The sequence below is a fragment of the Solea solea genome, chromosome 19 (genome assembly GCF_958295425.1).
Source record: "Solea solea chromosome 19, fSolSol10.1, whole genome shotgun sequence".
Taxonomy (NCBI): domain Eukaryota; kingdom Metazoa; phylum Chordata; class Actinopteri; order Pleuronectiformes; family Soleidae; genus Solea; species Solea solea.
Genome location: NC_081152.1, coordinates 700,527 through 712,332, shown reverse-complemented (window position 1 = coordinate 712,332; position 11,806 = coordinate 700,527). Strand labels below are relative to the sequence as shown.

General features: G+C 43.4%; 1 protein-coding gene across 2 annotated transcripts in view; it reads left to right on the top strand.

Annotated features, from left to right (window-relative positions):
• Positions 1–4,367: 4,367 nt before the first annotated feature.
• The window catches only part of lrrtm4l1 (leucine rich repeat transmembrane neuronal 4 like 1), a 47,883-nt gene continuing 40,444 nt past the window's right edge, over positions 4,368–11,806 (top strand). Inside the window, exon 1 of one of the 2 annotated variants that reach the window (XM_058617129.1) lies at positions 4,368–4,852. In XM_058617129.1, the coding sequence (XP_058473112.1) occupies positions 4,849–4,852 (4 nt within the window). In that variant the 5' untranslated portion in view covers positions 4,368–4,848. The remainder of the gene's footprint in view (positions 4,853–11,806) is intronic. The other variant, XM_058617128.1, reaches the window with a different exon arrangement.

Genomic DNA, 11,806 nt, shown 5'->3' with positions numbered 1-11,806 from the left:
CGCGATGGAAGCAGCAGCTGACCGTCTCTTATTTTGACGCGATGGAAGCAGCAGCTGACCGTCTCTTATTTTGACGCGATGGAAGCATCAGCTGACAGTCTCTTATTTTGACGCGATGGAAGCATCAGCTGACCGTCTCTTATTTTGACGCGATGGAAGCATCATCTGACCGTCTCTTATTTTGACGCGATGGAAGCATCATCTGACCGTCTCTTATTTTGACGCGATGGAAGCATCATCTGACCGTCTCTTATTTTGACGCGATGGAAGCATCAGCTGACCGTCTCTTATTTTGACGCGATGGAAGCAGCAGCTGACCGTCTCTTATTTTGACGCGATGGAAGCATCATCTGACCGTCTCTTATTTTGACGCGATGGAAGCAGCAGCTGACCGTCTCTTATTTTGACGCGATGGAAGCATCATCTGACCGTCTCTTATTTTGACGCGATGGAAGCAGCAGCTGACCGTCTCTTATTTTGACGCGATGGAAGCAGCAGCTGACCGTCTCTTATTTTGACGCGATGGAAGCATCATCTGACCGTCTCTTATTTTGACGCGATGGAAGCATCAGCTGACCGTCTCTTATTTTGACGCGATGGAAGCAGCAGCTGACCGTCTCTTATTTTGACGCGATGGAAGCAGCAGCTGACCGTCTCTTATTTTGACGCGATGGAAGCATCAGCTGACAGTCTCTTATTTTGACGCGATGGAAGCATCAGCTGACCGTCTCTTATTTTGACGCGATGGAAGCAGCAGCTGACCGTCTCTTATTTTGACGCGATGGAAGCAGCAGCTGACCGTCTCTTATTTTGACGCGATGGAAGCAGCAGCTGACCGTCTCTTATTTTGACGCGATGGAAGCATCAGCTGACAGTCTCTTATTTTGACGCGATGGAAGCATCAGCTGACCGTCTCTTATTTTGACGCGATGGAAGCATCATCTGACCGTCTCTTATTTTGACGCGATGGAAGCATCATCTGACCGTCTCTTATTTTGACGCGATGGAAGCATCATCTGACCGTCTCTTATTTTGACGCGATGGAAGCATCAGCTGACCGTCTCTTATTTTGACGCGATGGAAGCAGCAGCTGACCGTCTCTTATTTTGACGCGATGGAAGCATCATCTGACCGTCTCTTATTTTGACGCGATGGAAGCAGCAGCTGACCGTCTCTTATTTTGACGCGATGGAAGCATCATCTGACCGTCTCTTATTTTGACGCGATGGAAGCAGCAGCTGACCGTCTCTTATTTTGACGCGATGGAAGCAGCAGCTGACCGTCTCTTATTTTGACGCGATGGAAGCATCATCTGACCGTCTCTTATTTTGACGCGATGGAAGCAGCAGCTGACCGTCTCTTATTTTGACGCGATGGAAGCAGCAGCTGACCGTCTCTTATTTTGACGCGATGGAAGCATCATCTGACCGTCTCTTATTTTGACGCGATGGAAGCAGCAGCTGACCGTCTCTTATTTTGACGCGATGGAAGCATCATCTGACCGTCTCTTATTTTGACGCGATGGAAGCATCATCTGACCGTCTCTTATTTTGACAAGATGGAAGCATCAGCTGACCGTCTCTTATTTTGACGCGATGGAAGCATCATCTGACCGTCTCTTATTTTGACGCGATGGAAGCAGCAGCTGACCGTCTCTTATTTTGACGCGATGGAAGCATCAGCTGACCGTCTCTTATTTTGACGCGATGGAAGCAGCAGCTGACAGTCTCTTATTTTGACGCGATGGAAGCATCATCTGACCGTCTCTTATTTTGACGCGATGGAAGCAGCAGCTGACAGTCTCTTATTTTGACGCGATGGAAGCATCATCTGACCGTCTCTTATTTTGACGCGATGGAAGCATCAGCTGACCGTCTCTTATTTTGACGTGACCTGATGTGGCGATGACTTTAGAGGACAGAGTTTTGTCCATGAAGGCATAAAACATTTAAACTCTGCACCTCTTCACTGACATCACAGTTCTGTCTGTGGTCAACGAGGTGGAAGAAAAGAGGCTGGGGGCAGTGCCGATTTATGACCACGCCTCCTTTTGATTGTAGCTCCAGGCCTCAGGGAGCATTTTATGATGTTGTAACTGGATTTTAGGAAATGTGGAAACTTCCAAAAAACTTTTACCCTCTTCCTCGTCCTCGTCTTCTGTCCACTGTGTTGTAAAAATGTGAAAGGTCAAGGCTGCAGGAGTTTCTGAGGGACATGTCTGCTTGTTGGATGAAATCCTTATTAGTGAGTGAGTGAGTGAGTGAAATAAACAGAAAAACCCTGACATTCATGCGAACGCTGACCCAGAAAAGACGGTGGTGTTTCAGTCAGTTTTTACCGCACACTGTTTGATTCACCTGCAGCACCAAGAAACTTTTGTTAAATCACTGCTGAACACATGAATCTCTGTAAGAGACACGTTTGTATTTAAACTAAGTAGCTGCAGCTGTTTGTCTTGTTACGCTGAACAGGAATAATAATGAAGTACGCACTAAAAACTCAAACACACAGCACTCACACGTACTCACTGTTGGACGTAATTGATTGATAATTGATCATCTATTGGAAATAAGCGAGAGGATAAAAGCTCTGCTGCAGGAACCAATCAGAACGAGGAAAGCAGGCGGGTCTAAATCACTTCTGTGAGATTGTGTTTCTGCGTCAAAGCAAAAGCAAACCTTTGTTTTCTTGATTAAACTCCACGTTGTTTTTGAATGTTTCTGAAACACAAAGTTTGGACGTTTCCGTCTAGTTTTGATGATTTTGTGATTAATGTCTCGTTTTCAGTCAATCAAACTGAACATCTTATGTTGTATAAACATGCATGTGTTCATGTGTTCATGTGTTCATGTACAGTTATCCTTCAGTCTAACGCTCATAAATGTTCCACTCACTCCAACATAATCACAAGGAAACAAAGACCAACATCGTAAATTATGTAAACCATGAAAAACGCTCTAAATATTTCATATTTGTATTTTTAGGTTGAGACAGAAAAAGAAAAATATTGAGTTTTTGCAACATTTTCTCCATGAAAAAGAAAGAAAATCAGCGACGTGTGTCTCGTATTTCACGACTTCTTCTCCTCCTTCACTCAAATGTTTAAATTCAGTCATTACTTTGAATATTCAATCGTAATATTTGTCAAAGATTTCAAACTCCAGCTCATGAGAGCGAGTGAAGGCGATGCATTCAAGAAACCTCGTAAATGTCCTCACTCCATAAACACATGCTGCTGCCACCTGCAGGTAAATGCATCGTCAGAGAAACACAATCACTTCACGCTCTCACTTTTAACTTAAATGCTGAATCTGCTGCCTGGTCACGTTCTTACGTTGTTGGTAGTCTTGGCAGTCGGTCACGTGCCCAAACCATGTGAATATAATGAAGGACCAGATTATTCCATCAATGCAAAGAGTGGTTCAGGGAGCATGAGACCACAGAGTCCAGACCTGAACCCCACTGAGAATCTTTGGGATGTGCTGGAGAAGGCTTTGCTCAGTGGTCTGATTCTCCCATCATCGATACAAGATCCTGGTGAAACATCAGTGCAACATTACAGTAGCTTATGGAAACAATGTCACAGTGAATGAGTGAGTGATCAAAGCTACAGGCGCTGCAACCATGTGACAGTGTATGTTCAATCTTAATTGACTAACTGTGTTTATTTAACATGGTAACTAAAGTATCCCGTTTCAATTATGACTTGAAATGTAAACTCCTGTTATAGCGCCACCTGTTGACCTGAGTCTTTGAGCAGAACATAACTGTGCTGTGTTCATGTTTGTGTGAGCGACCAGGATTATTTTAGTTTGGAAACTGGAGGAGGAAAAAAAAGTGGCGTCTTTATAAAAAACACCACCTACATGAGGAGACTCTGAATGTTTCCTGAATGTTTCCTGAATGTTTCCCTGTTGCTTTTAAATGGAACAAATCAAAAATCACTGCATTTAGCAGTAATTATGCAACATGAGGGGGATCAGTGTGGACGCCCACTCGCACTGGAATCACTGCAACACACCTGCACACACACACACACACACACACACACACTCTGCAGCTGCTGCTGATGCTGCTGCTGCTCCCACGAGGAGGATGAAGATGATGAAGATGATTAAAGATCTGCATGTAAAAGAAAACAAAAGCAAATCTTATATTTGTCTAAAATCTGCTGTTGAATGCTGCATTGGAATCTTCTGTCTCTCTCTCCCTCTCTCACTCTGTCTCTGTGTCTCTCTCTCTGTCTCTGTGTCTCTCTCTCTGTCTCTGTGTCTCTCACTCTCTCTCTGTCTCTCTCACTCTGTCTCTCTCTCTCTGTCTCTCTCTCTCTCTCTCTCTTTGTGTCTCTGTCTCTCTCTGTCTGTCTCTCTCCCATATTCCGGGGACGGCGCGCGCGCTCCCCCACGCAGCCGAGCGCGCGCCCGTGGAGCTGCTGAGCCGACAGTGTGTGTGTGTGCGTGTGTCAGTCCGCTGGATGTGTGTGCAGAGGAGGTTCGCTGTGGATCTGCTGCCGTGTTGTGTTCAGGGACCTTCATGTCGTAGAAGCTTCACGTTGCTTCTCTCTGGAGCCTTTGCGTCTTTGAGTCTTTGAGTCTTGGAGGATCTTTGATGGCTCAGGTTTCAGTGTCGGCTCTGGAAAGTTGCGCAGCGTCAGGAACCGTGGACGCAAACTTTCACAGCTTCTCATAAACGAGTGACAGATTGTTTTCGTATTTAAATCTTAAAATGTTTAGATTAAAAGATGAAGATGAACGCAGGTGAGTCACGCGCGCTGTGAGCTCCGCGGCTCAGCTGCTGCAAGAGGAGAAGTCGTGATCTGTGCGGCAGAGGACGCACCGATGAGACAACATGGGTGAGTGAGTGAATGAGTGTGTGACTGAGTGAGTGTGTGTGTGTGTGTGTGAATGAATGAGTGAGTGAGGACGGTGTCGTTTAGAGGCGGTTACAGGAGAGTGAAAAGCATCACTGCTGCATCTGTTAGTTCAGGGGCTGATTCTCTTGTTAATCTCTGCGCATCTCACTCAACTCCAATGTTTCCGATGTGTTCTGTTAAACATATTGAGATGATAATCCCCGGTAGAAACCGATAATCCCCGTTAGAAACCATGTTTCTGAATATTAAAACAATAATCTCACCTTTCTCTAAAACTCATGATGATGTGATTTTTAGATTAAATAATCCTATAATAACAATAATCCTCGTAATCTTTTTATAAAAAACGCCTTCGCTGGTGAAACGTCAAGTTCACCGCGATTATTACTGATCAAGATTATGATGAATGAACATCTGACTTCATCCTCTCTCTCTCTCTCTCTCTCTCTTCGCTTCTGTCTCCAGCTCCCGCACCACACACGCACGCACGCACGCACACACACGCACGCACACACACACACACACACGCACACGCACACAGACACACACACACACACAGACACACACACACACACACACACACAGACACACACAGGTTAGCGCTGCTCCCATATTAAGGACTCTGCATCGACTTACATTCCTAACAATAAGGTTCGTGTCTGCCTCATTAGGACCAGGTTTTGGTCCTACTACTGATCCTGATGAGGTCAGTGTTTATGACAAACACACACACACACATCTCATCCCCCTCATCAGTGATTGACAGCTCAGTTCTCTTTTTTCTTCACCTCCTCAGATCATCTGTTCATATGAGATGATGCTGTGTGTGTGTGTGTGTGTGTGGACACAGACACACACACACACAGACAGACACAGACAGACAGACAGATGTTTACTGTTAAACTGCCACTTCTCCGCCTCTGAGTGCTCGTCTGGACTCCTCACTTGTTGAGTTGTGTTTTTCTGTTTTCACTCACATGAAGTGAGAGGCTGACGCAGCAGACTGAAGAATCACTCGCTCACGTCTGAAGCTCATCACCTCTTACTTTTGCAGGTTTTTAATTATAACGTCATGGTGGTACATCAGTGGTACAGTGGTTACCACCGGTGTCTTACAGCTCAGGGGTTTGAGGTTTGAATCTGTGGGTTTTCTCCAGACTCAGGATTGTCTTGACTGTAGATTCTGAGTGGACTGTCGTTATGAGCGTGAGTGTAAACGTTGGTTTGTTGCTTTTTTTGGTCAAATCTACATTTTCAAGTGGCCACAAATGGAAATGTTTGAAAGTGATACTGATTTCATTTTTGGTTTGAAAACTCTGGGTGTGGATGAGCAGAAATGGGGAACATTTGGAAAATGAAGGCAGTTACTTTCCTGGTAAGATCTCATTGGTCAGGACTTTAGTTTCTGGAACCAATCAAAGAGCAAATCTACTTCCTGTTTACACCTGAGCCCTCGTCTGGATTAGGGCTTGGCCAAATATCACCATATATGTTTTTATGTAATTTGATGTTAAAATATATCAGGATATGAATCTAATCCATATTTATATATGTCTTATAAATAATATGTATATGTGATATCTGTGGATATAAAGCTGCACACAGGTTGTTTCTCTGGACACATGAAAGGTTTGACAGTGACACTGCAAATACACTGTAATTACACTGTAAATATACTGTCATTAAACTGTAAATACACTGTAAATATACTGTCATTAAACTGTAAATACACAGTAAATATACTGTCATTAAACTGTAAATACACCGTAATTACACAGTAATTACACTGTAAATATACTGTCATTAAACTGTAATTACACAGTAAATATACTGTCATTAAACTGTAAATACACAGTAAATATACTGTCATTAAACTGTAAATACACAGTAATTACACTGCAAATATACTGTAAATACACAGCAATTACACTGCAAATACACTGTAAATATACTGTCATTAAACTGTAAATACACAGTAATTGCACACACACACACACACACACACACACACATATACACACACACACACGCACACACACACACACACACACACACATATACACACACGCACACACACACACACACACACACGCACACACACACACACACCCTAATTTCTGACACTGTCAAAAAAACCCGGTCTTTCTCCAGGAGAGCGTCTCTGAACTCGCTGTGAGAGACCAACGATAGTTTCATGTTGGGTAGAGTGGTCATCTTTCATCTGAGACAGACTCCAATCTTAAAATGTTTGACCTCTGACCCTGAGACAGCTGTGACTGGCACCAGCCGTGTCCCCTCATGACCCTTTAAAGAATAACTGTCCCAGATGATGCATGGACGTTGCTCAGTGTTCAGGGCAGAAGTTTCCTCCATCACTTTGACACTAAACTCAGATTAGATTAGATTATACAATCATCTACAGTGAAGAGCAGCAGATACAGAACCACTTTTATTGATCCTACACTTGACTTACATTAATCTGTACGTCAAGATAAATAAGAGATAAACAAAGACAATGCATTCAAAAGTACTGTAAATTATACACAATAAGTGTATTATAGTCTTATAAGTATTATACACAATAACAGTTTATGTATTATATGTATTATACACAATAACAGTGTATTCTAAGTATTATACACAATAACAGTTTATGTATTATAAGTATTATACACAATAACAGTTTATGTATTATATGTATTATACACAATAACAGTGTATTCTAAGTATTATACACAATAACAGTTTATGTATTATAAGTATTATACACAATAACAGTTTATGTATTATATGTATTATACACAATAACAGTGTATTCTAAGTATTATACACAATAACAGTTTATGTATTCTAAGTATTATACACAATAACATTACATTTATCCAAAGCGACTTACAAGGGAATTGAGTACAACCTCCCGGGCGTGGAGTTGAACTTGCGACCATGAAGTCTTTGGTCCCACAGGGTACCGGTCTTAATCACTGATTATGGTTAAGACCTGACACACAGATTATTATAACAGTATATAATAGTATTATAAAAGTGCTAATTAAGCAGTTAATTAGTAACACAGTGTAAATATGAATTGACCTCCGTCTCCGATCTTCATGTTTGTTTTTGAAACAGAAAGTCATCTTTATCATCTTTATCATCTTTATCATCTTCAGCTTTTACAAACTAAACTCAGACACTTTGACGGTGAAAAAAACGGATTTTCTGTCAGTTGAGTAAAAATGAAAAATGTCTTTGTTTTGAAAAGATTTTACAATTCCATCGTTTACATGAACACAAATGATTTTGTGTTCATGTAAACTCATGATGACTTTGTGTCTCTGTAGAATGTCCACACTCACACGTCCTCCACACGAAATGACACAATGTGTTCTTCATATTGAACTCACACAGAGAGACATCTGTGCAGTGAACAGTGTGACACACACACACACACACACACACTCGCACGCACACACACTCACACACGCACACACACGCACACACACTCGCACACACACACACACACACATACGCGTTTTTATTTCCCTGTGAGGCCCACTGTCTGGGTGATTGCTGGTGGGACCCACCCTTTCTGAGTGGTCTAGAGACTTGGTTTTAACTGCTAAATTTTTTTTAAATTTCTGTGAGGATGAAAATGACTTAAAACATCAAACACTCTCACATAAATTTTAATCCTGAATTTTGGTTCCTATGGGGACCAGTCATGGGTCCCCATGGGGCTTCCAAACCCCAACCCTACCCATATTATCTCTATATTATGTCTGTAAGCCTCAAATAGGCAGAGAAAAGATGCTTCTGGCCTTCAATGATCAACACTGATACAACTAGAAAGAAATCAGACCCCTGGCTCGATGCGTTTATTAATTATTACAAAAAACTACACCTGAACGGCTGACCTTTGACCTTTACGAAGGGCGCACGTGTCCGAAACTCAGCACCCTGGATCAGCCGTAGTTCCTGATACACATACTTAAAAATCAGACCCCTGGCTCAATGCCTTCAAGAATGATTACAAAAAACTGAGGGTGAAGGCCGAATAACACAGATCATCCCCAAACCGCTGACCTTTGACCTTTCTGAAGGTCGCACAGGTCTGAAACTCTGCACCCTGGACAAGCGTTTGTCCTTGATACACATACTGACATTTTAGACCCCTGGCTCGATGCGTTTATGAATTATTACAAAAAACTACACCCGAACGGCTGAACTTTGACCTTTACGAAGGGCGCACAAGTCCGAAACTCGGCACCCTGGATCAGCCTTAGTTCCTGATACACATACTGACATTTCAGATCCCTGGCTCGATGCGTTTATTAATTATTACAAAAAACTACACCCGAACGGCTGACCTTTGACCTTTACGAAGGGTGCACAAGTCCGAAACTCTGCACCCTGGATCAGCCGTAGTTCCTGATACACATACTTAAAAATCAGACCCCTGGCTCAATGCCTTCATTAATTATTACACAAAAATGTGGGTGAAGGCCGAATAACACAGATCATCCCCAAACCGCTGACCTTTGACCTTTACGAAGGGCGCACGAGTCCGAAACTCGGCACCCTGGATCAGCCTTAGTTCCTGATACACATACTGACATTTCAGATCCCTGGCTCGATGCGTTGATGAATTATTACAAAAAACTACACCCGAACGGCTGACCTTTGACCTTTACGAAGGGCGCACGAGTCCGAAGTTCCGCACCCTGGATCAGCCGTAGTTCCTGATACACATACTTAAAAATCAGACCCCTGGTTCAATGCCTTCATGAATTATTACAAAAAACTACACCCGAACGGCTGACCTTTGACCTTTACGAAGGGCGCACGAGTCCGAAGTTCGGAACCCTGGATCAGCCATAGTTCCTGATACACATACTTAAAAATCAGACCCCTGGATCAATGCCTTCATGAATTATTACAAAAAACTACACCCGAACGGCTGACCTTTGACCTTTAAGAAGGTTTATCACAAAAAGAATGAGACTGCTTTCAAAGTAAGTTATAGTGTTTATAACTAGTATTAAATTGTCTCCCTTATAGATTTTGGACATAATAATTTGATAATATTGAAGTCTGATCACTTAAATGTACATTCATCTTCATGAAATATTAAGTTTTTTGACATACACACTTACACACATGTCAGGAATCGGACCCCACCGGTGCAAACTTACACACTGCAATACCATTTGTGACCACTGGGGACCCAATCCCACACACACTCTGTCATGAAAACCTAGTTCATGGGGTCCAATTTTTTTTTTCAAAAAAACTGGGCAGGGCCTATCAGGAGGCTGTTTTCTATTGATTGCAATGCTCGTGCCCGTGGGGACCGAGTTTCGGGCCCCACGGGAAAAACTGGGCCCCACCGTGTGTGTGAAGAGTCAGGATGTGGTCCCCATCAGGATAGAAAAACGCACACACACACACACTCGCACGCACACACCCTCACACACGCACACACACACTCGCACACACACACACACACACGCACACACACTCGCACACACACACACACACACTCACTCGCACGCAGACACCCTCACACACGCGCACACACACACACACACTCGCACACACGCACACACACTCGCACACACACACACACTCGCACGCACACACCCGCACACACGCACACACACTCGCACACACACACACACTCGCACGCACACACCCTCACACACGCACACACACACTCGCACACCCTCACACACACACACACTCGCACGCACACACACACACACACGCACACACACTCGCACACACACACGCACGTACGTGTTTTTCAGTGATTTTAAACTCACTGGCTACATCTTACATTTGGTTGTCATGGTTTCAAGTATTCATCGTAGTTTTTTTGTTGTTTTTTAAATGAATGAGATTTTATCTATTCATTCATTCATTTGTTACCTGCACATTTACATCAGTCTCCTCTTTAGCATCAAATGTTATATATTGTCTCGTATGCAAAACTAGTGTTTGTCCAGAAACACGCAGATTATGGATTAAACTGACTGTACACCTGAGTGAACGAGTGAATGGCTGTGGGTGTGAGTGAACAAGTGAATGGCTGTGGGTGTGAGTGAGACAGAGAATGGCTGTGGGTGTGAGTGAACGAGTGAATGGCTGTGGGTGTGAGTGAACGAGTGAATAGCTGTGGGTGTTAGTGAACGAGTGAGTGGGTGTGAGTGAGAGAGAGAGTGGGTGTGAGTGAACGAGTGAATGGCTGTGGGTGTGAGTGAGAGAGAGTGGGTGTGAGTGAACGAGTGAATGGCTGTGGGTGTGAGTGAGAGAGTGAATGGCTGTGGGTGTGAGTGAGAGAGAGTGGGTGTGTGAGTGAGAGAGTGAATGGCTGTGGGTGAGTGAGAGAGTAAATGGTTGTAGGTGTGAGTGAGAGAGTGAATGGTTGTGGGTGTGAGTGAGAGAGTGAGTGGGTGTGAGTGAGAGAGTGAATGGTTGTGGGTGTGAGTGAGAGAGTGAATAGTTTTAGGTGTGAGTGAGAGAGTGAATGGTTGTAGGTGTGAGTGCGAGAGTGAATGGCTGTAGGTGTGAGTGAGAGAGTGAATAGTTGTAGGTGTGAGTGAGAGAGTGAATGGTTGTAGGCGTGAGTGAGAGAGTGAATGGTTGTAGGTGTGAGTGCGAGAGTGAATGGTTGTAGGCGTGAGTGAGAGAGTGAATGGTTGTAGGTGTGAGTGAGAGAGTGAATGGTTGTAGGTGTGAGTGAGAGAGTGAATGGTTGTAGGTGTGAGTGAGAGAGTGAATGGTTGTAGGTGTGAGTGAGAGAGTGAATGGTTGTAGGTGTGAGTTCCCAGACATTAGTTTTCTTTTCTTGTCTTTTTATCACATATTTGTATTTTTAAATTATGAATTTCTTGTATGAATGTGTGAATAACCACTTCACACAGTTTGTTCCAATTC